Source organism: Hippocampus bargibanti, linkage group LG02 (assembly GCF_051943395.1).
Source record: "Hippocampus bargibanti isolate YZ-2025 linkage group LG02, ASM5194339v1, whole genome shotgun sequence".
In the NCBI taxonomy this organism is placed as follows: domain Eukaryota; kingdom Metazoa; phylum Chordata; class Actinopteri; order Syngnathiformes; family Syngnathidae; genus Hippocampus; species Hippocampus bargibanti.
This window is the reverse complement of record NC_142735.1, coordinates 24,687,755-24,706,621: the sequence shown is the minus strand read 5'-3', so window position 1 is coordinate 24,706,621 and position 18,867 is coordinate 24,687,755. Positions and strand designations below refer to the sequence as shown.

Sequence of the window (18,867 nt, the reverse complement as noted above, 5' to 3'; positions counted from 1 at the left end):
AACACGTAATAATAAATTGGGCGATGTGGTGCTGGAGAGGTGAGCTCAACAGCCTCACCGCGCAGAGGTGCAGGCTTCAGTTCCGCTATGTATTTGTTTCTCTCTGTGTACCACGTGATTGGCTGCCAACCAATTAAAAACAAAATGATTAATTGGCATGTCTTTTCATTTAGATTTAATACTGAAATTCACTGCAAACTCAATGATCAAAAAAATTGTCCTCCCCTAACCTTGTGGTAGTAACTGCAGCATGATGGTGGTATTCAGAGGATGAACATATCACTTCGTTCCCCACCGAAGACCCAGGTACCAAATGGACTGGTTGCTTGCCCCTCTTCCTGTGCTTCCTCACGTCTTCCTTCTCCTTTCATTTTATGAAATCTAATAATGACCTGTTTGTATGCTCCCTCGGCTAAAACAGGCCAGGTAACCTTGGCAACCAGAAGGGGAGGGGGAGGTGGGGTAGGGCCCATGCCAATTGACACTACCCACCCGCTCATGAGTGTATGTGCACAGTGTGACCTTCATGGCTCTGACTTATTTATTAATTTGCTACCTCAACCCTCATACTCTTGGATGATGGTCGTGATCACGCTGAGGCAGAAAAGGAACTGTCGTGAGACAAAGAAGGAGGTGTTCCTGTCCTTAAATGAGACTTTATTGATTAAGCGGAAGCAAAGAGGATTTAGCTGAGGACAACACCACGACCCTCTCTGGGATCCATCCACATTTCAAGCACTGGAACTGCCTGTCTGCTGAATCCGTGAGCTTATTTGTAACAAGACAATCGACAGTCAAACTGACCTGTAAACAATCTTGGTATGCAATATATATTCATGTATGTATATATATTGCATATTTATATTTATGCATGTATATATATTGCATATATACACATATACTGTATAATGTAGTGTAAAAGTGTTACTTTTATAATGGTTTGTCTTTTTTTGCATCAGCAAGCCAACAAAGTGCACATGGGTTGCTTTATACAAGAAAAGGCAACAAAAAGATCAGCAAGAGCGTATTTGTCCTTCAGAACCTCCATTAACACAACTGCCACACAAAAGCAAACCAAGTGAAGTCACATGCAGAAAGGATTTTTTTTTCTTCTTGAAAGGCAAAACATAGTGCTGGTTTGGTTCCCCCGCAACCCAAAAAAGACATTCAAATATAATTTCATGCAGTTCATTGGGGCAATCATCACTCTAATTAGGGATGCACCAATAGCATTTTTCCCCCATATTAATTGAGTGTGTCACTACATATGCATCTCAAATGCAGAGACGAGGTGCAGATGCACCTTACAATTGTGATGAAAAATCTGATTTATATTAACCAAATATGGTTGGAAAACACAAACTTTTCTCAAACATAACATAGGCATCACACAAACCTCTGAAACCCATTTTGAAACGTTTTAGCGTTTTTTTTTCAACATAAAGTAGCCTGTAACTCAAGGCATTTCGGTTATTTAGTCTCACTACAAATACCAGAGGGCGCTATGTATAATGAGCACAGATAATTGCACAGGCAATATTATTTCCGTGCGTTATATGCAAAATACAAGGACTAAAAATAAAAATGGAAGACCATTTCTAAACAGTTTATCGTCCATTTTGCAAACAGTAAATATTGCTTTTGGTGCATCCTTAAGCAGTGCATGACTTGCTCATGACCATTAGCTGTGGCTATGATTTTTTTTCTGAAGTAAATATTGACAGTTTTGGTTCAATGATCTCATTGTCCGTTCATTCTTGTAAATTCACAGAAAAAAGTGACGGAGCTGGCTGTTTCTGAAGGACAACACATAGCTAGTAGTAATAATTCAAGACAATCATAAGAAAAGGAGTCAAGTGCTTTACGAGTTAGCACTCCGACGAATGGCGAAAAGCCAACGGCGTTGAGTGTGTCAGCTTTTGACATTCTTAAATGTGGCAGCGGGAATTTTACATCCATTGAAGGAGTCGTGAGAAGAAGATGAAGAAAGAGGTCGAAAGGACGAGGGAAGACATTCACAAAGACGTCAGGCCTAGGTAGGCAAGGAAAGAATGTTTGTTGGAGGAAGAGGATGAGGAGAGAGAGCACGTGGCACCACCCAAGTGAGGCTTCAGCGAGAGGAGAGTCGTGATGGGCACAAGGGGAGACAAATCCCTCCACCCGGCCAGCTCACACAGCGAGGTTTGAAGAGGAAGATGGGGAGATGACGAAGACGAGGAGGGCACGCCAGTGTGCAGTCGCCGAACGTGTTTGCTGGGATTGTCTGCGTGTACGTAGGTGCGATGCGTGTGCACGTTGCCGGAGGAATGCGCGGCGCTCGCTGCGGCCACGGTGGCGTGCGCTCCGTGTTTGACCTTGCAGTGCAGACGCAGGCTGTCCCGCCGCTTGGCGCTGTACGGGCAAAGGTGGCAGGTGAAGGGCCGTTCGCCGGTGTGCACCCGCACGTGTTCCACTAGCTTGTTGGCGGTGCGCGTCAGGTGGCCGCAGCGCTCGCACCGGTACTGGTTGCCTTGGCGATGACCCTGGAAGTGAAGCAGCAGCTCCGGTTGTCCGGGGAACGACCTCTGGCAGATGCGGCAGCGATGCTCCGAGGTGCTCGTCTCCGGTGGGGTTGCCATGGCAACTGTCGGTGCACTGCCGGCGGGCAGGGTAAGGGGGCATCTGGCGGGGGTGGAGGCGAAGTGCGGTGGTTAACGTATTGACGACCGCTGCTGCAATTGAACTTCTCTTGCTAGCGTTAGCAACTTTTTGCTCCTGAAAACACTAAGCAGTAAATTTAGTTCCGGATGGTTTGAATATGTTTGGGAACTGAGAGCAAGTTTTGAAACTAGCCAAATGCTAAAAAGCCCAAACTCGATCAGGGATGGACATTTTAAATGCTGGTGGGGTGCCACACATTTTCATTGCTACTGGCAGGAGCCATTGGGTTGCACAATTGTGAACGAGTCAAAATGCGAGAAAGCATGTTTCAATGCACGTAGAAAAGATCCAGGAAGCTAACTTAACAATAAAGAGTTTGAAACAAATAACAATAAACCACGTTGTGTCCTTTTTTCATAGTGTACCATTCAAGGATGGCACAAAACTGCCGGACAAAAAAAAGTATTAAAGAATTAAAAAAATATATAGGTGAGAGCGCTCTTTCTCCCAAAAATAATCAACTTACTACATTTTTCAACGTAATTAAGATATTTGGTTTGTCCATCATATCAAAATCCTCAAAAAAGATAGGCTGACTCCTGTTGTAATATAGGGCACGTGCCTGGAATACCACGTCTGTGGTGGTGACCGGTGATCATAATATTTTCAAGTAGAATACACCCCTGCTCAATTCCAGTTTGGCACATGCACATTCAAATGTGTATTTGCTGCTTATTTGTTTTATTTTTTTGGGGGGGCGAAAGGGGCACTACAGCCTAAAGTGGTCGGCAGTCATTTGCAAGGCAAAGATGGATGGATGGATGGATGGATGGACAGACAGTCAGATAGATGGATGGATGGATAGATGGAGAGACAGAGAGAGAGGGATGGATGGATAGATAGATAGATAGATAGATAGATAGATAGATAGATAGATAGATAGATAGATAGATAGATAGATAGATAGATAGATAGATAGATAGATAGATAGATAGATAGATAGATAGATAGATAGATAGATAGATAGATTTTGATGTTTGTATGTTTCCTTTTTTTGTCATTGTTTCCAATATGGCTAGGTAATTTACAAATTTCCCCATTGCGGGACGAATAAAGGTATTCTGATTCTGATAATTTGAATAATATTACTGTGTAATTTACAGAATGCTAAACCTTTTTATCAGGAAAGAGTGATGATTAAACGTGACTAAACCTGATTCATATTGCATTGGTCCAATTTGATCGAATGGATCAGTTTTCATCCATTCGAGAGCAGCTGGTACAATGGGAAGTATTGCCCTCTGCTGACGACAGCAGGAATGAGGGCACATACAGTACAACACTTTCTTGCAAAAAATAAAAATGGGGGAGGGGAATCTCTATGATTTAGCAACTTTTTGCAACAAATGGACCTTCCTTGAGCAAAATCTAACATGAAAGAAGCGACGGTCGCGTCACACCTGGTGGCTCCACCTAGAACGTGTTTGTCGGCGTGCGTCCTCATGGACGCTTCCTGATTGGTGGAGTGGTCGCAGACACAACACCGCAGGGAGAAGGATCCGCGCTCCTGCAGCCGATGATCCGTCATATGAGACCGGAAAAGGAGGCGCCTGTCGGTCTCAAAGCCGCACACGTGACACCTGAGCGCAAGGAGCAAGGCTCTTTGTATCCATGGCGACGGCAAACCAAGCTTTTCAGTGGGTGAGGTCAACTCACCTGTAGAAAAAGCTCACACTTCCTCGTGGGCTGTTTGGATTGCCTGCAGGAGACAAAAGTAACAAATATCTCTTATGTTTTATGTTCTGGTGTACTATTTTGTTGTTGTTTTTTTCCTCTAATATAAAGTAAAACACTTTGATACAGCTGCAGCTGTTGTGAAAGCACTACACAAATAAAAAAATCAAGTGTACTTATTGTATTAACTCAAACTGGAGTGACAAGCAAAACAATTAAATGCTCTCCATGGTGAGATTATAATCTTTTCCTTTCGTCTTTTGCCTTCAAGGGGTCGCCACAGCAAATCAGTGTCCTCCATCTTTAGAGGTTTGATCCGCAGGTTTGTTTTGGCCAAGCTTTTACGTCGGAAACATTTTTTTTATTTTGGGCTCCAATACATTAATGGCAATCCAATTCACATGAATGTTTTAAAATACAAGATTTGTGTCCACTTTATTATTCTACAAACAAATTGCCGCCTTCTCGGCAGCACGAATATGCCAGCACTGTTTTTGATTGAGAGGAATGTCGGTGCCATTTGAGTGTCATCGCTGAACAGCTCTGGGGCGATTGTGCTTTTTGGCGCCTGTAATGGGCAGCATCTTCACAGCCCCGCTTTGTTCAGCGGAAAGGTCGGTGCTGTTGGACGGACGGCGGCTGAATGGATACATGGCTTGAGGAGCCCGCAATGAGAAGAAAGGAGTGATTATTATTATTATTATTGTGATTATGATTATGTCCCTGATCCACTGGTGAAAATGAGGCTTTGATCCTCTCCTCGTTCATCTAGAACGGCTTGATGCAACAAAGAGGATGCAGAAAGTGCTAAAGATTGAAGACTGTCTGTCTTTTGTGTTGTCTTGTTATTTGTTATTTTATTTTTGGGTTCTTTGGACTTCAAGATGGCGAAAGTGGCTGCTTTTACAGCAGCTCCTATATTTTGTTTTTGCTGCTGTGAATTGTGAATTTCTCCACTGTGAGACAAATAAAGGCTCATCTAATGTAATCTAATCGAAACTAAATTGATAAACGCTTTCATTTTTTTGCACAACATACCATGTTTGCTATTTTGGCAACCACCAGAAACAGTGATCACGTCAGAACTGTGGATGTTTTGCATACCATACGCAGGCTCTGAGGAGCAGGACCAGGCTGGTTCCGCCTTCAGGACTGGACTAAATGTGATACAAAGAGACGGACACACTCCTTGAAAAAGAAAAAGTGAAGAAGATGAAGAAAAAGAACGTAGCAGACACAGACCTGGGCCTGGTGGAGGTGCTGGTCCTCAGTGCCGGCACACTGGAGGATTTCGCGACCCGCTCTGGATGGAGAGCAAAAGTATAAGATGAACATGACCCAAATTTGACATGCTACAAAAGTAAACCCTGGTGTGAACTACCTGAGAGCTGGTGAAGCAATGTGGATGCAAGGTTGACAGACATGTCCTGCCACAGCGCCGCCCGCAGGCACTGCTCTGCCATTTTAGCTCCGGAACACAACTGGTCTCCGAAGAACTGCTGGTCATCCATCAGGATGCCGGAGAACAACCGGGGTTGGGTCTCTTCATCCATTTTTCCCCTGGCAAGAATCTGCTCAACCAAAGTGTCCGCCAAGCTCTCCTCCTCTTCCAGTTTGACAGCAAGAGGAACATTCGGAACATCATCGGCAAGATGGGGATCCGCCGTCTCCTCCGCCCTGCCGTGTTCCTTTTTGACGGCCAAAAAACGATCGCCTCCATCGCTAGAAGAACACGGGCCTTGCACGCCTGTTATTGGCCTGTCGCAGAAGACACCCACCATGCTCTGCGTGTCGATTTCCATGGACGTCTCTTCCTCCTTGACCTTCACATGGGGCTGGGCCAAAAACTGACTCTCTGCCATGAAAAACATTTACTCAAGTTCTCGCCGTCAGACGGATGGATCGTCACACATGAACGCAAACACGGACAAACCTGCCAGTTTCCTCAGCAAGTCCGAAGCTAGAGTGTCTGTGGTGGCATCACCCTCAGGCGTATGAGGAAGCGAAGGTGGATCGGGACTGGCCCCGGGGCCATCGGGGGACAGAGCAAGTCCCGGTTCCTCCTGTTGCCCACCTCGATCCTCTCGATGACTCCCAGGGAGCACCTGGGACTTCTGGGTGGCCTCTGAAGTCATGCACAAAAAGACGTCAGACAGACACTGTGTGTGTATGTGTGTGTGTGTGTGTGTGTGTGTGTGTGTGTGTGTGTGTGTGTGTGTGTGTGTGTGTGTGTGTGTGTGTGTGTGTGTGTGTGTGTGTGTGTGTGTGCGTCTGTGTGTGTGTGAGTGTGACTGTGGGAGTGAATTTAAACTACCTGACAGCCTAATGAGAAGGTCAGACGCCATTTTGGTGTTGACATCAGGGCTGAAGAGAGAGGTCGCTGTCAAGAAGGAGCTCAAACCTGCTTTGCACGACTCAGGCCGGCGGTCAGCGTGCACGTGGTCCTGCCGACGAGCTGCCTGTGTGTGTCGCTGGGCCATGTCCTGAGGAGGGGGAGGTGTTGGAGGAGGCTGTAACGCACTCGACCCACGCTTCATTTCCCAGCGACGAGGAAGGGAGTCACACTCAGAAGAGAGGCGAGCGATCCGAGAGGGATGCTAAAATAAGACGTAAAGGTTCTTGGCCACTTGGAGGAGACGAGAGCATGATGAAAATCTACTCCGTAGACTGATTCTGACCTGTGAGCGAGGGATGAATGCCAAGCAAGGCAGATGAAGGAAGGTGAATGATGAGGATGACAAGAAACAAAACATGATCAAAGTCAATCCCGTAATCCGCCAATTCATTGAATGGATATGACCCGAAAACTCATAATCACATCACCATGGTAACAGGCTGCAGCATCTCCTGCCGTGACCTTATTTGCAACAATGAATTCTGATTATGGTTGGTAAAAAATATTGATGAATCAAAGTAATTTTTAGGGGTTTATTTTTTTTTTATATTTGGCCACAACTGCATCATTTATTACTTTTGTAAACCAATTATTCTGCAAATCTTTTTTTCAGCCATTCTATTGCCCCAAATTCTGATGCAACATGCCATGCAAGTTCATGTGGCCCCAAAAACAGCACATACATTAAAACTGGTCAACAGGAATGCTATTATTGATTGTAATGAATTAAAAACATCCCACATCCCTCCATTTTCTAATTCACATATTCTCGCAAGAATCACACACAGCAGAACTGGTCGCCGGTTTAAAATCAATTTTTTTTCATTAATGGCAAATTACAACTGAATCCATCAAAATCATAAATTGGGGTTCTTCACAATATCCATCCCTATAATTCCTAATTCAAAAGTCACCAATAACAACCTGAAGGCCCATAACATTGCTTTTACCGTTATATATATATATATATATATATATAAAATAAATTATTTGTAATACAGTCAAATTGTTGGAAACTATTAATATGTTAAAAATAATCTAACACTAATTCGATCCACTCTGACACCAGTCGACCCGGTTCACTCCAACTCGACATCCGTGCCTCCACACGGGAGTCCGTAAATGACGGTGACCCCCTTTCCTCCATTCCCCCATGTTCGGTACCAGTCGTACGGAAGGTGTGAGAACCCTGCGGACTAAGCGGGAGTTCCCGCCGGCGACCCTCGCTGTTCCCCTCTCGCTTCCCCCCCCCCCCCCCCCCCCCGTCGCAACATGGCTGACACACGCGAGTCACAAAGTCACTTCCCGGCGTGGGAGGACGGGTGCGCCAATTCGGTATATTTCTTCCGTTTCGGCTGGTACCAGGAAAGAGGGCAGGTGTCAAGAGCCCAGTCGCCCCCTCTCCCTCTTTCTCCCCCCTCCTCCTCTCCATCACGCCCCTGCAACATGGCTGAACGGAACTCGACCTCACGAGACCTCTGAAGTCTTCCACTCGGGTCAATTCGCTTCGACAACCCTCTCCGGGACGACCAGACGACGCCTTGCCCCCGCCCCCACTTCCCCGGTCACCCACTGAGACTTACCGGTACCGGGAGGGCAGGTGGCGGCGGTGGTTGAGATGGTGCAGTCCAGGGAAGAGCCTATATATAGACCACACATCTTTCTCGAGTGAATTCCCGCCTCTATTTTTTTGCCCCCTGCTTGCGTCGACCTCCGGCCTTTCTCTACCACTTCCAACAGTGCCAGTTGAGGTAGGGGCGGGCGAGGGGAGGAGTGAGGAGAAAACCGCGCGGAGACGTCTTGTTCCAGGCCGAGAGGAGGATGACGGGTCGGTCACTGAGCAGGGCAGATAGAGGTTCCGCCTCTGCTCGCTCTTTCGCTCCGTCTCTCTTTTCGCTCCCTCGCTCCGTCTCTCTCTCTCTCTCTCTCTCTCTCTCTCTCTCTCTCTCTCTCTCTCTCTCTCTCTCTCTCTCTCTCTCTCTCTCTCTCTCTCTCTCTCTCTCTCTCTCTCTCTCTCTCTCTCAACCCCCCCCCCCCGCGCGTGAGTGTGCGCGAGATGGACACAGTGGCTCCGTCCACGCGCCAAGCTCACACGGGCACACGCAGTTGTCTGATTCTACAGAACAGTGCAGTGAGGTCCACACGTCTCAGAGTCCACAAGCACCATTCACAGCCCCAAACAGCATATATACGTGTTAAGTTTCAGAAATCATAAACTGGGAGATTTTCGAACTCGCGACCCTGGTGCGTGTTAAAATAATTTGAGCGTTACAAAGGTGTAAATTAGAACTAAATAAAAGACAACAATGCTTTCATTGTTTATTTATACATTTGTATGAAAACAAGTATTTTGTTTTTTACATTTTCTTTTGTTTTTTTCTTGCAAATGAACTGTCTGAATTGTGTCAATGGTCGCTTTATAAAGTGAGTATTGTGGTCAAAATCGTGAGTCTCCCGACCAAATCGTGAGACTTGTATGAAACAGACTGGATTTTGCATATGGATTTGAAAACATCTTATTTTGTACTCGTTAATTTGTCCAACAAGGACTTCATGAAAAGAGGGAAATAATTTGTTGTACTTTATATTGAGGTTGTAAAAATTGTCTTTTCTACATTTTTATGTTTACAAGAGTTGCTGTGAAAGGAAAAGAAGAAGACAAGAGTTGGATTAAAAAACAGAAACCGTATTCTATGTATTTACACTGTATAACCCCAAGGATCACATGGGTGTAACTGGGAAATATTTTGTGGCCTTTTCTTGGGAGCACTGCGACAAGATAAAAGAGTGTGAGTACTTTTCCCATCGCTGATGTAATGGAATAAAAATTGACATGGCAGCAACCTTGTCCAAAACTACGTTTTTTTTTTGTTAGAGGGATGGCCGGACCTAAATAAATAAATAAATAAATACATAAATAAACAATCAAAATTTGCCTACATGTTAAGTGTCATGATTTGGTCGGGAGACTCCCGATTTTGACCGCGATACTCACTTTATAAAGTGACTATTGACACAATTCAGACAGTTCAATTGCAAGGTAAAACAACAGAAAACGTAAAAAATAAAATACATTTCATATACTAATTGAATGTATAACAATGTATAAACAATGAAAGCATTCTTGTGTTTTATTTACTTCTAATTTAGACTTTTGTAACTCTCACATTATTTTAACACACACCACAGAGTCGCGAGTACGGAAATCTACTGATTTATGACTTCTGAAACTTCACATGTATGCATTTGGTCGAGTATTTTTGCTTTCTAATTTCATGTCAATGGCATATTAAGCACACCTACTGCCGCAGTGTCTGGTATGAGCCTGTAGATGGAGACAAAAAGCAGTTAAAGAACATACGCGAGTCACCACCAAAATGAATGAATTCCGAGACGTTATCGAAGTTTCCTGACTTTTACGTTCTACCACAGGTGTCAACATCAAGGCCCATCAAATTGTCGTATGTACACCACAATAACAGCCATTATTTTTTACTTTAAATTTGAAAACTAGTTATTCATTCATTTGTTGTGCATCCTCTATCGAATGTGTTGAGAAGATTAAACGTCTAATGGTTTCCCTAAATTCATAACCCTGGAGAGGAAAGCATAACTACAATGTGGCATGCAGCAAAAAAAAAATAGTTTGATACCCTTGCTTTACACCATCATCCGTACAATTTAAAGTTTGTTGAATTTGATTTTGGCCATAAGAGTTGCTTCTAAACTCTCCTGTAATCGATCCGTTTCACAGGTCAGGTACCCATGAGACCTCCAACCAGCACAAGGAGAGAACCTGAGATTCAGAGTGAGGCATTTCATGTTGTCTGTGGTCTCCTATGAAATGTCAAACAAAAAAGATGATGTCACAAGGAACATTCATGTGGTTAAGAATCACAGGACCACAACCCAGCAAGTGGCACGGGATTGAACTTTGTGTCATTTTGACAGGGGGAGGAGGGAATAGCCTCTACTTAGGAGATCCTGGAGGCAGGCGGCTGCAGCTGGTGTACATCCTGTTAGGATGTCGGGCTGTGTGCGTGCTCGTGCGTGTGGGTGTGTGTGAGGCGGTGTGGTGGTGGTGGTGGGGGTCTTGTGTGTGTGTGCGGGGGGCACACACACACACACACACACACACACGCACACACACTTCATAGCCCCCGTCCAAAGTCCTTCCAAACACAAAGCCCACCCTCACACATTCGCCTTCAGACGTCTAGTGTGGAACACAGAGAAGACATCCTGGAAAGGTAAGAACACGCAACATCATATGCCCATTTCAATCGATTTCTAATTGCGTTCAAGTTATCCCAAGAAATGTAAGCAGATTTCATTTTAGTCTAAAGTAAGAACTGTAAACAAATATCACAATGCTCTGTCAGGAGTGCAATAATTGTGCCATATAGCTCTCTATTGCCTCCCAAGATGCAGTGCTGCCGACTTTATTTGGGGACAATCGTGATTTTGTCAACCATTGCCCTCCCTGTCATGGGGTTCTCTCGTGGTGCGGGACCTTCTTCATGCCAGACGATGAGTCCAGGCCACATCCGAGCCCAACCTCAGGACCCGCAGCAGAACCACATCACTATTCGGACATCAGTGCGCTCATATCTACCTGGACAGTTGGTGACAGGTAGTACTGACCATTACCTTAGTGACAATTGATCAGATCAATCATTGCATCTTATGGCTCAACAACGTCCTTAAACCAACACATCTGTCCGCAGTGAAAGTCCGAAGCTCTCGAGACTTCATGGGTTTCCTGCTGCAGGCCCGCAGTAGTGACGCTTCTCACGTCATGGCTGGAATCGCAGGTGGGCCAGGGTCCCCTGAAGAGGGTCCGGTTCTGGTGCGCGGGTCCTGGACCCTTGCTCCGCCCGGCACGCACACGCTACGATGCCTGTCGGAAGGCGACACGCTCACCCACTCGGATAAACAGCTGAAGCGAAACCTGTCATTTGTATGGAGGGCTCCTGATGCACCCGTGGGAGACATTCGCTTCTAGTGAGTCCACAATCCACACCCATAGTATGCACTTTTCATGAACAATGTGCCACATTCACGGTGGACTCTTTGTCCTTCTAGTATCACAGTTGTTCAGTCCTACTTTGTTTACTGGGCGGGGATTAAGTCTGGAGTGGTCCATGATGGGAGACAAAGTCTTTCGACTGGGAGAAACCAAACAGGAGCAGAGACAGAAGGATCAGTTTTTGGTCTCCGTGATAGAAATGTAACTCCCGTGCCAGGTACAAACCTAATGATCAATGAATTATCATTCTTCACTTGTACTGTCATGGCTAACACTCCTTTTGGCCTGAAGCTCCACTGAACAACACAAGCCATCACAACAGTCCGACTCCGTTAGGAGAACCAAACGTTACCCCCAAAGCGGTCTGGAGTAGAACGGTGCTTGCAGGGGACCAACAGGATAAAGAGCTTAGTATGTACAGCTCCACGACACCTCAACATTCAAGAAGTCTACCAAGTGACAGCTACTCAGACGTAGGATCAATGCCTGAAGAATTAAAGGGCCATTCTTCCTCATCACACCTTCCTTTCATTACTCCGCACCCACCAGATCAAGGTGGGGATTTTGCACGTGATTTCGTTTTTCCCTCCCTGAGATATTGGAAGGATCCAGAAACAGGGACGCCAACACCAAATCCACAACAGCCTCCAGAAAATCACCATGTCCTTAACCTGAGGACCGCAGTGCCAACATTCTACAAACCAACAGGACCACAAAACTTTACACCAGGATTGTTTCCGTATGTCATCCTAACCAGATTATCCACATCCCAAAGGAGCGACACAACACATGAAGTAAGGGGCTCATCTTTGTCTCTTCTTCATTCACGGATGAACACTGAAATCGACAGGTCTTCCACCCAGACAATTTCCCACTCCAGACGCTTTTTAGTGACTCTTCTGAAGCCCCCATCCCGAAATGTGCTTCCACAGCTTCATACCAAGTCCACAGATGGACCACCGCGTCCTCCCGCGAGCGCTAATCAAACGCAGCTGCGCAATCTTCTACCGTCTGACAAAGCAATTGAGACACCAAGAACTGGACCCCAACCGAGATCCAAAGCCAGACTCCAAACTGTCTCACCCCACACTCAACTCTCAGTTTCCACGAGAAGATTACATGATTTGCTGTTCACAATGAAGACTGAAGCTGCCAACGCTTCCACATCTACAATGTTCAATAGCATAAGCATATCTGATTCCTACGGTTCTTCTTCTAGACATGTTATAACTCCACCAAGCCGCAATACTCCTGTTGACGTCTCGAAACACACCACCAAGAATCCGTCTTTGACACATTCCGCCAGCCAAGACAAATCATCTCCTGTTTTTTCCGCTCTTCCAAAACCTTTTCCCGTGTCTACGCCTCCCAAATCGATTTCCACCATTCAAACCTCCCCTTTCCAAACAGGGTCCTCCTCAACATCTTCAAAGTTTCTCTCAGGTAGCCCCATCAACTCTCCATCATCACCACGAGCCACATTGTCTTCCAATAATCCATTCAGTTCTTCTTCCATCCCGGGAACCGCAAAATCCTCCTTATCTTTGCAGACTACCGGCACTCTATCCATCTTGTCATCAACCTTATTTCCAACCAAACTATCGATTCCTTCAAGTTCTTCCCACTCTTCCTCCATTTCCACCTCAATGGGATCCTTGCCTTTTACTGTGTTCTCTGTTCCTTCTTCCCAAGTGACATCCCCACATCCAGGACCTTCCCCGGCTCCACGTCGCTCTCTCACTAGCCGCCCCTCGATACCTCCTCCACGTTTGCCATCCCAAAAACAAAACCACATTGCATCATCTAATCCCAGACAAGAATTTAATCCATCTACCTCCAGCCACAAAATTCAACCCAACATTGGAAAAAAACTGAAACCAATGCCGCCCAAACTGGAGCCCAAGTTTCCCTTGAACCCCTCCAAAACGCCAGGTGTGGAAGGCAAGTATCCAGAAATTGTGCCCAGGCATCGCTCTTGGGAGTTGGGAATGCTTCTGGGCTGTTCGGCCGGTTTGGGAATGGCGCTGGTGGTCGGCGTGCGCTACGTGTACAGACAGGCCTGCGGGAAACACACAGAGGTCACGCTGCACGACCGGGAAAGAGATTACGGGAGAGGCGAGCGAGGAATGATCCATGTCCAGGAGTGTGGCGATTTGGTCAGAGTCAGTCGAATCCGCGAAAACAGCCTGATGCTACTTGCCGGGTACGACATATTAGCATCGCCTGGAGACTGAGATACAATCCAGTGTGGGGAAAGAAGACAGTTTGGATCCTCATTTACTTTTCTTTTTTTTAATAGATTAACTTTTCAGATTATTTCTGTAAATCCATGATTGAAAAGAGAAGGTGGCAAAAGTACGAAAAGTAGAAACTCTTTGGCTGTAGTCTGACGTTTTTTTTTGTGAATGTTCATAGCGTCGGACACAAGAAAAAAGACAATTTTACCTCAGGGTCCATCATCACTCGAATGAAACATTCAAAGCTACAAATTATATTAAATACAATATATTCTAACCGCACAACTCTTGTAACAATATCAAAAATATTGTAACAAAGTTGGCATTTCCTCGAAGTAGTAAAACCTGGAAATGTGAGTAGAAAATGTAGAAAAGACAATCCCCAAAAAATGGTCCCAGCAACACCACGCGTCCGTCAAGAAATATAAAACATGTATCTTTGCTTCTGTTCAATAAAGAAGAATAAATGTTTTGTTTTTTTGCCATTGTGGAGGGCTGTAAAGGAGCAGTTGGTCCTTGTGTCCCCCTGCTGGCTGAGGTCGCTGTTGATTGGCCCCAGTAAGGCACATGATTGCCCAGTGAGCTGCTCACCTCCTCAGACGGGCTGCAAACTCGGCATCATCTGGAAATAAGCGCACATGTGAAATTTGAAGTGTCTGCGTTAGCCTGACAAAGATATCGTACAATTATAATATAAAATCAGAATGTACGTGTCAAGTAAGCGAGACATCATCTCACAACGGAAATAACATTTTAAAAGCTATACCGCATAGTAGCAATCAAGTTGACTCTAATCAATACCTAAAAGTCTGGTCAGACTCTACAAAAGAATAAACATGAAGAGGCATGCTCACTTTCTGGCGACTGGTCATCCAGCTGCGAATGGTCGGCACCAGAACGGACCCGAGGAGGATCTGGGCCGGGTGGTAGATAAGCAAGGGGACGGAGATGAGCGACAGATGCTTATAGCCTGCGAACACGATCTTCAGCATGGGGATACCTGCACAGCGACAGCGTATGCATCAATCAATGGCAGCCGCATCTTGCTAAACTCCGATACCTACCTAGCGTTAGCGACTTGTGCGTAGAGCAGAACATAATGGCCACCGTATCGGCGGGACTAAATCCTGAGCCGGATCTGCGGACAAAATGAACCACAGCGCGGACAATGCTGTGTGAGGTGTTGGATTATTTTGAAGACAGCTAGACTGAGAGCCTAACTCACCTGCTGGAAAATCCAAAAGTGAGCAGCAAAAAAGTTAGCTGGATAGAGAAAACTGGAAGGAAACAGGGGATCACACAACCTTCTCAGACTAGCTTGACTCAACTGAGTAATTGCATATAAAAGATGACAAAATATTTTCAATTTAGTCTCTACCCGGTGGTTGGAGATGTAAGCGTACTCACTGATGAAAACAACCACGAGCAGGCTGGTGGCTTCCAGCTCAACATTGGCATTGCTGAAAGTGTCGCAGAAGGTGCTGTAGATGATCATGAGGAGGACGGTGCTGCTGACGGCGCCGAACGGAGGCTTCCTGCGCTCCAGACATTCCCTCAGGAAGTGGCGACACACCTGTTTTGGGGGACACGGTGAAAACTACGCTCGCCTTGCCCCAAAAGGTTTCTCCGGCATACCTGACCCACGACGAGCGGCACCACCACTGTCATGAAGAGTTGAGAGAAGATGGAGGCAAAGGATACGGAGGATGATGAGCCCAGCTAGAGGATACATTTCAAAATGGAAACTTTTAACCTTGAAAGCTTTTGTGAAAATTGATGTGTTTAAAAAAACATAAAAAAACCTTTATCTTTACCCATTATTATCTTGTGTTGTTTTTATTACAGATGGCAGACTACTAATTCCAAGTACAGTAAAGTCTCGTTATATCGATATCGGATATATCGATAGTCCCGGTTATATCGATACTATTTTTATGCACGCACGGAGAAAATTACATGCAAACAGGGTCGGATATATCGATAGTCCCGGTTATATCGATATTTTTTCGGACTCCCTTGAATATCGATATAACGAGACTTTACTGTATTAAATTCATAGAGTTGCTTGTTCTGTAGCTACAGGGGGACATAAGCCAGTGTCTTCTTCTACCGGTTCCAAGCCCGGATAAATATAGAGCGTTGTGTCAAGAAGGGCATCCGACGTAAATGCTTGGCCAAAACAAACATGCCAATCAAACCTATAAAGATGGAGGACACTGATTTGCTGTGGCGACCCCTTGAAGGGAAAAACCCAAAGGAAAAGAAGAAGATTTAATGAAAATTATAAGATTCTGATATTGACTAGGTCCTCCTCACCACTAGTTGGCGCTACACTTGGGCCATTTCAAAGATTGGTGCGTGATCACGCGTGTCCGATAGAAAGAAATGTGTTCACGTACATCTTGTCATAGTGCAGATTTAAGCTTTGTGCATCAAAAATATTGTTAGTATCGGTAACTGGGTCAATAAGTCACTTGCTGATATTAGGGAAAAAAATTACAAGACGGCAAAACTAATGAGGAATATGACACCAGTCAGCATGACAGAAATGATAAAAAAGTGCCATCACAAAAATGTTTCATGTTTGTCCAATCAGATCGACTTACAAAGAGAAGAAGGAGGGTCGGTGTCACCATGATACCCTGAACAAAATACAACAAAAAAATGTTACACTGCACTTCACACTCATGACAAGGTGCACGCCATTTGAACCTTACCAGGAAGCTCCCAAACGCAGAATTGAAGATGGCAGCCGCCTGGTAACACAGACACAATCTGTCACCATGGCAATGACACATTGTTTCTCACCTCGCGTAAGGTTGGGTCTTACCTCGTTACCGCCCACAGCTTTGGTGAGAATGACGGCCGAGGAGACCGGAGGTGGCATGCAGCTCACCGTTTGTAACCTAGGCAACGGCACGAGGATGATGACCATGTTGCAAAAAGAGCAAGTAATGCATGAATAAATTAATTTTTTTTAAAAACAGTTTCTTTATGTCGTGCATTTTCCCAGAGTGAAAGTGGGTCTAAAACCATTCCATGCAAAAAGTAGGGGTTCACTTCACACATGACCGCCCCCCTTAATAGCTCGCCATGAATGAGACTTTTGTGTGTACTTTCAAGTCATGTCAACTTCTTCTTTTCCTTTCGGCTTTTCCCTTCTGGTAATGTCAACAGTTCGTGGATAAAGGAATGCATTTATGTGCAATGTTACCCTCTGAGCAGCCATTGGTCGATGGTCGTCAGCGCCAGCACTTTGACAAGCAGCCAGATGGTCAGCGGGAAGAATACCAGCGTGAAGGACTGAACGAAGAGGTGAAGTCGCACGTGAAGTAAAGCACTGGTCAACTCCTGCAAACATGTAAAGCACAATCATTTACATTTGCCGGTCTTGTCGTGTTTTCGCATTCTTATAGGGGATGTCACCTCTGTCTTCAATGAGAGGCCGCTGTTGAAGAAGATCAGAGAAACAGCGAGATAAGAGATGGTGATCTCAGGCTTCAACGGTCCTGAGGCAGACATAGAGAGACTTTGAGGGAAGTGCATGCTCACTACGGTAAAGATGGAACCACGCAGCCACATTTCTTCATCTGATGACATCATGTTTAATTCTGAAATTCTGTAAGCGGCACGGTATCGCGGAACAGTTGCAGGTTATCTTATCTTCACGAGACAAGGATAATGGGCCCAAGTCATTAAACACATCACACTGTGGCTCCTGTCTTCCAGGATGGCACAAATATTGCTTTGGCAAATTACGATCGCGATAAGTTATCTTATCGTCACAAAAGACACTTTCACCGGCCTCGATCCTCATATGACGTAGAGAGGTGTGTGCGCTTGTGGGTTGCCATTCGAGGTAAACGCGACGTGTCACCAAACCTCCCTGCACAACTTCCAGATCCCAAGTTTAAATTACCTAGAATTTGGAGACACGTCTATTATATTTTTCCCTGAATAAAATTTAAGACGAATAGTTCAGATTCAAAGTCGCCTTAAAACAATACAAATTATTACCGGTAAACGGAATTTTGAATAGTCATTATTAAAATCAGCAATTCTGACAGTGTGCGCGCATATCAGCCAAGTCCTCAAACTAAGATGTCACATTAATACGATGGGGGTTTATTGACATCCTACACACATTTTGATCTCACCTCCTTTGGAACCGAAGCTGGGCTCCACTTTAGCCGACAATATCACCAGTACAATCCCAATGATGAACCATTCCTTCCGTATCGTGGCCAGAAGACCCATGTTTCAGCGCCGGCCTCTTCCGGATCACCCGGTGGGCCCCTGAAACGCTAAACGTCCAGTGACGGCTCTTTTTGCAACGCCTTTCTAAACACGAACTCGCTTGACAGGGTTTCGTTGTCGTGATGTCAGGAGTTCCCCGAACGCAGTTTTTCTTCGTGTTATTTGAGAGCGGCGTATAACCCCTGGAGTGCAATACTGACACCTTCTGGTTAAAGTGTGAATCAGGCTGCTTCCGGGTCGTTTGTTGTTGCGGCCTGATTCTCTTTTCCTGGACGTCAACTATTAAAGGTCGATCAAATTTGGATATTCCAATCACTTTAATTGTCTTTTTTTCGTTTAAGGGAGTTTTATTCGGGGTTGTCCTGGTGATGTATGTATTGACTGCATTGCCCGATTAATTGCTTGGATTTATATTTCTTTGTTAAACAAGGAATTTGACAACTGCAAGCTTCTCAATGACAGGCCAGCAACAGTGTTATTCGTTACATACATATTTTTAAAAGTTATGTTTCACTGAGCCAAGAATGTGATGTTTAAAATGAAAGTAGAAGTAGCGACATACACTCAGACATCCA

The 18,867-nt window shown here is 45.2% G+C and overlaps 3 protein-coding genes across 6 annotated transcripts; 1 reads left to right on the top strand and 2 right to left on the bottom strand.

The window, feature by feature from the left end:
- Nucleotides 1-644: 644 nt before the first annotated feature.
- Nucleotides 645-8,624, bottom strand: LOC148902103 (uncharacterized). Of its 3 annotated transcripts, none has more exons than XM_089017941.1 (9): nucleotides 8,353-8,624; nucleotides 6,689-7,052; nucleotides 6,308-6,499; nucleotides 5,756-6,229; nucleotides 5,617-5,677; nucleotides 5,413-5,531; nucleotides 4,357-4,399; nucleotides 4,101-4,280; nucleotides 645-2,661 (listed from the first exon to the last, which is right to left on the bottom strand). In XM_089017941.1, the coding sequence occupies exons 2-9, from the start codon at nucleotides 6,909-6,911 to the stop codon at nucleotides 2,016-2,018; spliced, it is 1,938 nt and encodes a 645-aa protein (XP_088874067.1). In that variant the 5' UTR covers nucleotides 6,912-7,052; nucleotides 8,353-8,624; the 3' UTR covers nucleotides 645-2,015. The 3 variants fall into 3 exon arrangements, with proteins under 3 accessions (XP_088874067.1, XP_088874085.1, XP_088874076.1); XM_089017959.1 differs by having other exon boundaries at nucleotides 5,479-5,531; XM_089017950.1 differs by having other exon boundaries at nucleotides 6,689-6,971.
- Nucleotides 8,625-10,042: 1,418 nt separating this feature from the next.
- Nucleotides 10,043-14,507, top strand: reeld1 (reeler domain containing 1). 2 transcript variants are annotated; one of them, XM_088990404.1, is made up of 5 exons: nucleotides 10,043-11,019; nucleotides 11,195-11,402; nucleotides 11,497-11,773; nucleotides 11,855-12,015; nucleotides 12,090-14,507. In XM_088990404.1, the coding sequence occupies exons 2-5, from the start codon at nucleotides 11,195-11,197 to the stop codon at nucleotides 14,030-14,032; spliced, it is 2,589 nt and encodes an 862-aa protein (XP_088846530.1). In that variant the 5' UTR covers nucleotides 10,043-11,019; the 3' UTR covers nucleotides 14,033-14,507. The 2 variants fall into 2 exon arrangements, with proteins under 2 accessions (XP_088846530.1, XP_088846529.1); XM_088990403.1 differs by having other exon boundaries at nucleotides 10,043-11,402.
- slc10a7 (solute carrier family 10 member 7) lies at nucleotides 14,075-18,438 on the bottom strand. The gene is made up of 12 exons (XM_088990406.1): nucleotides 18,193-18,438; nucleotides 17,462-17,544; nucleotides 17,250-17,386; nucleotides 16,866-16,941; nucleotides 16,753-16,791; nucleotides 16,642-16,677; nucleotides 15,671-15,754; nucleotides 15,443-15,608; nucleotides 15,261-15,312; nucleotides 15,100-15,173; nucleotides 14,890-15,035; nucleotides 14,075-14,657 (listed from the first exon to the last, which is right to left on the bottom strand). The coding sequence occupies exons 1-12, from the start codon at nucleotides 18,290-18,292 to the stop codon at nucleotides 14,631-14,633; spliced, it is 1,020 nt and encodes a 339-aa protein (XP_088846532.1). The 5' UTR covers nucleotides 18,293-18,438; the 3' UTR covers nucleotides 14,075-14,630.
- Nucleotides 18,439-18,867: the final 429 nt, after the last annotated feature.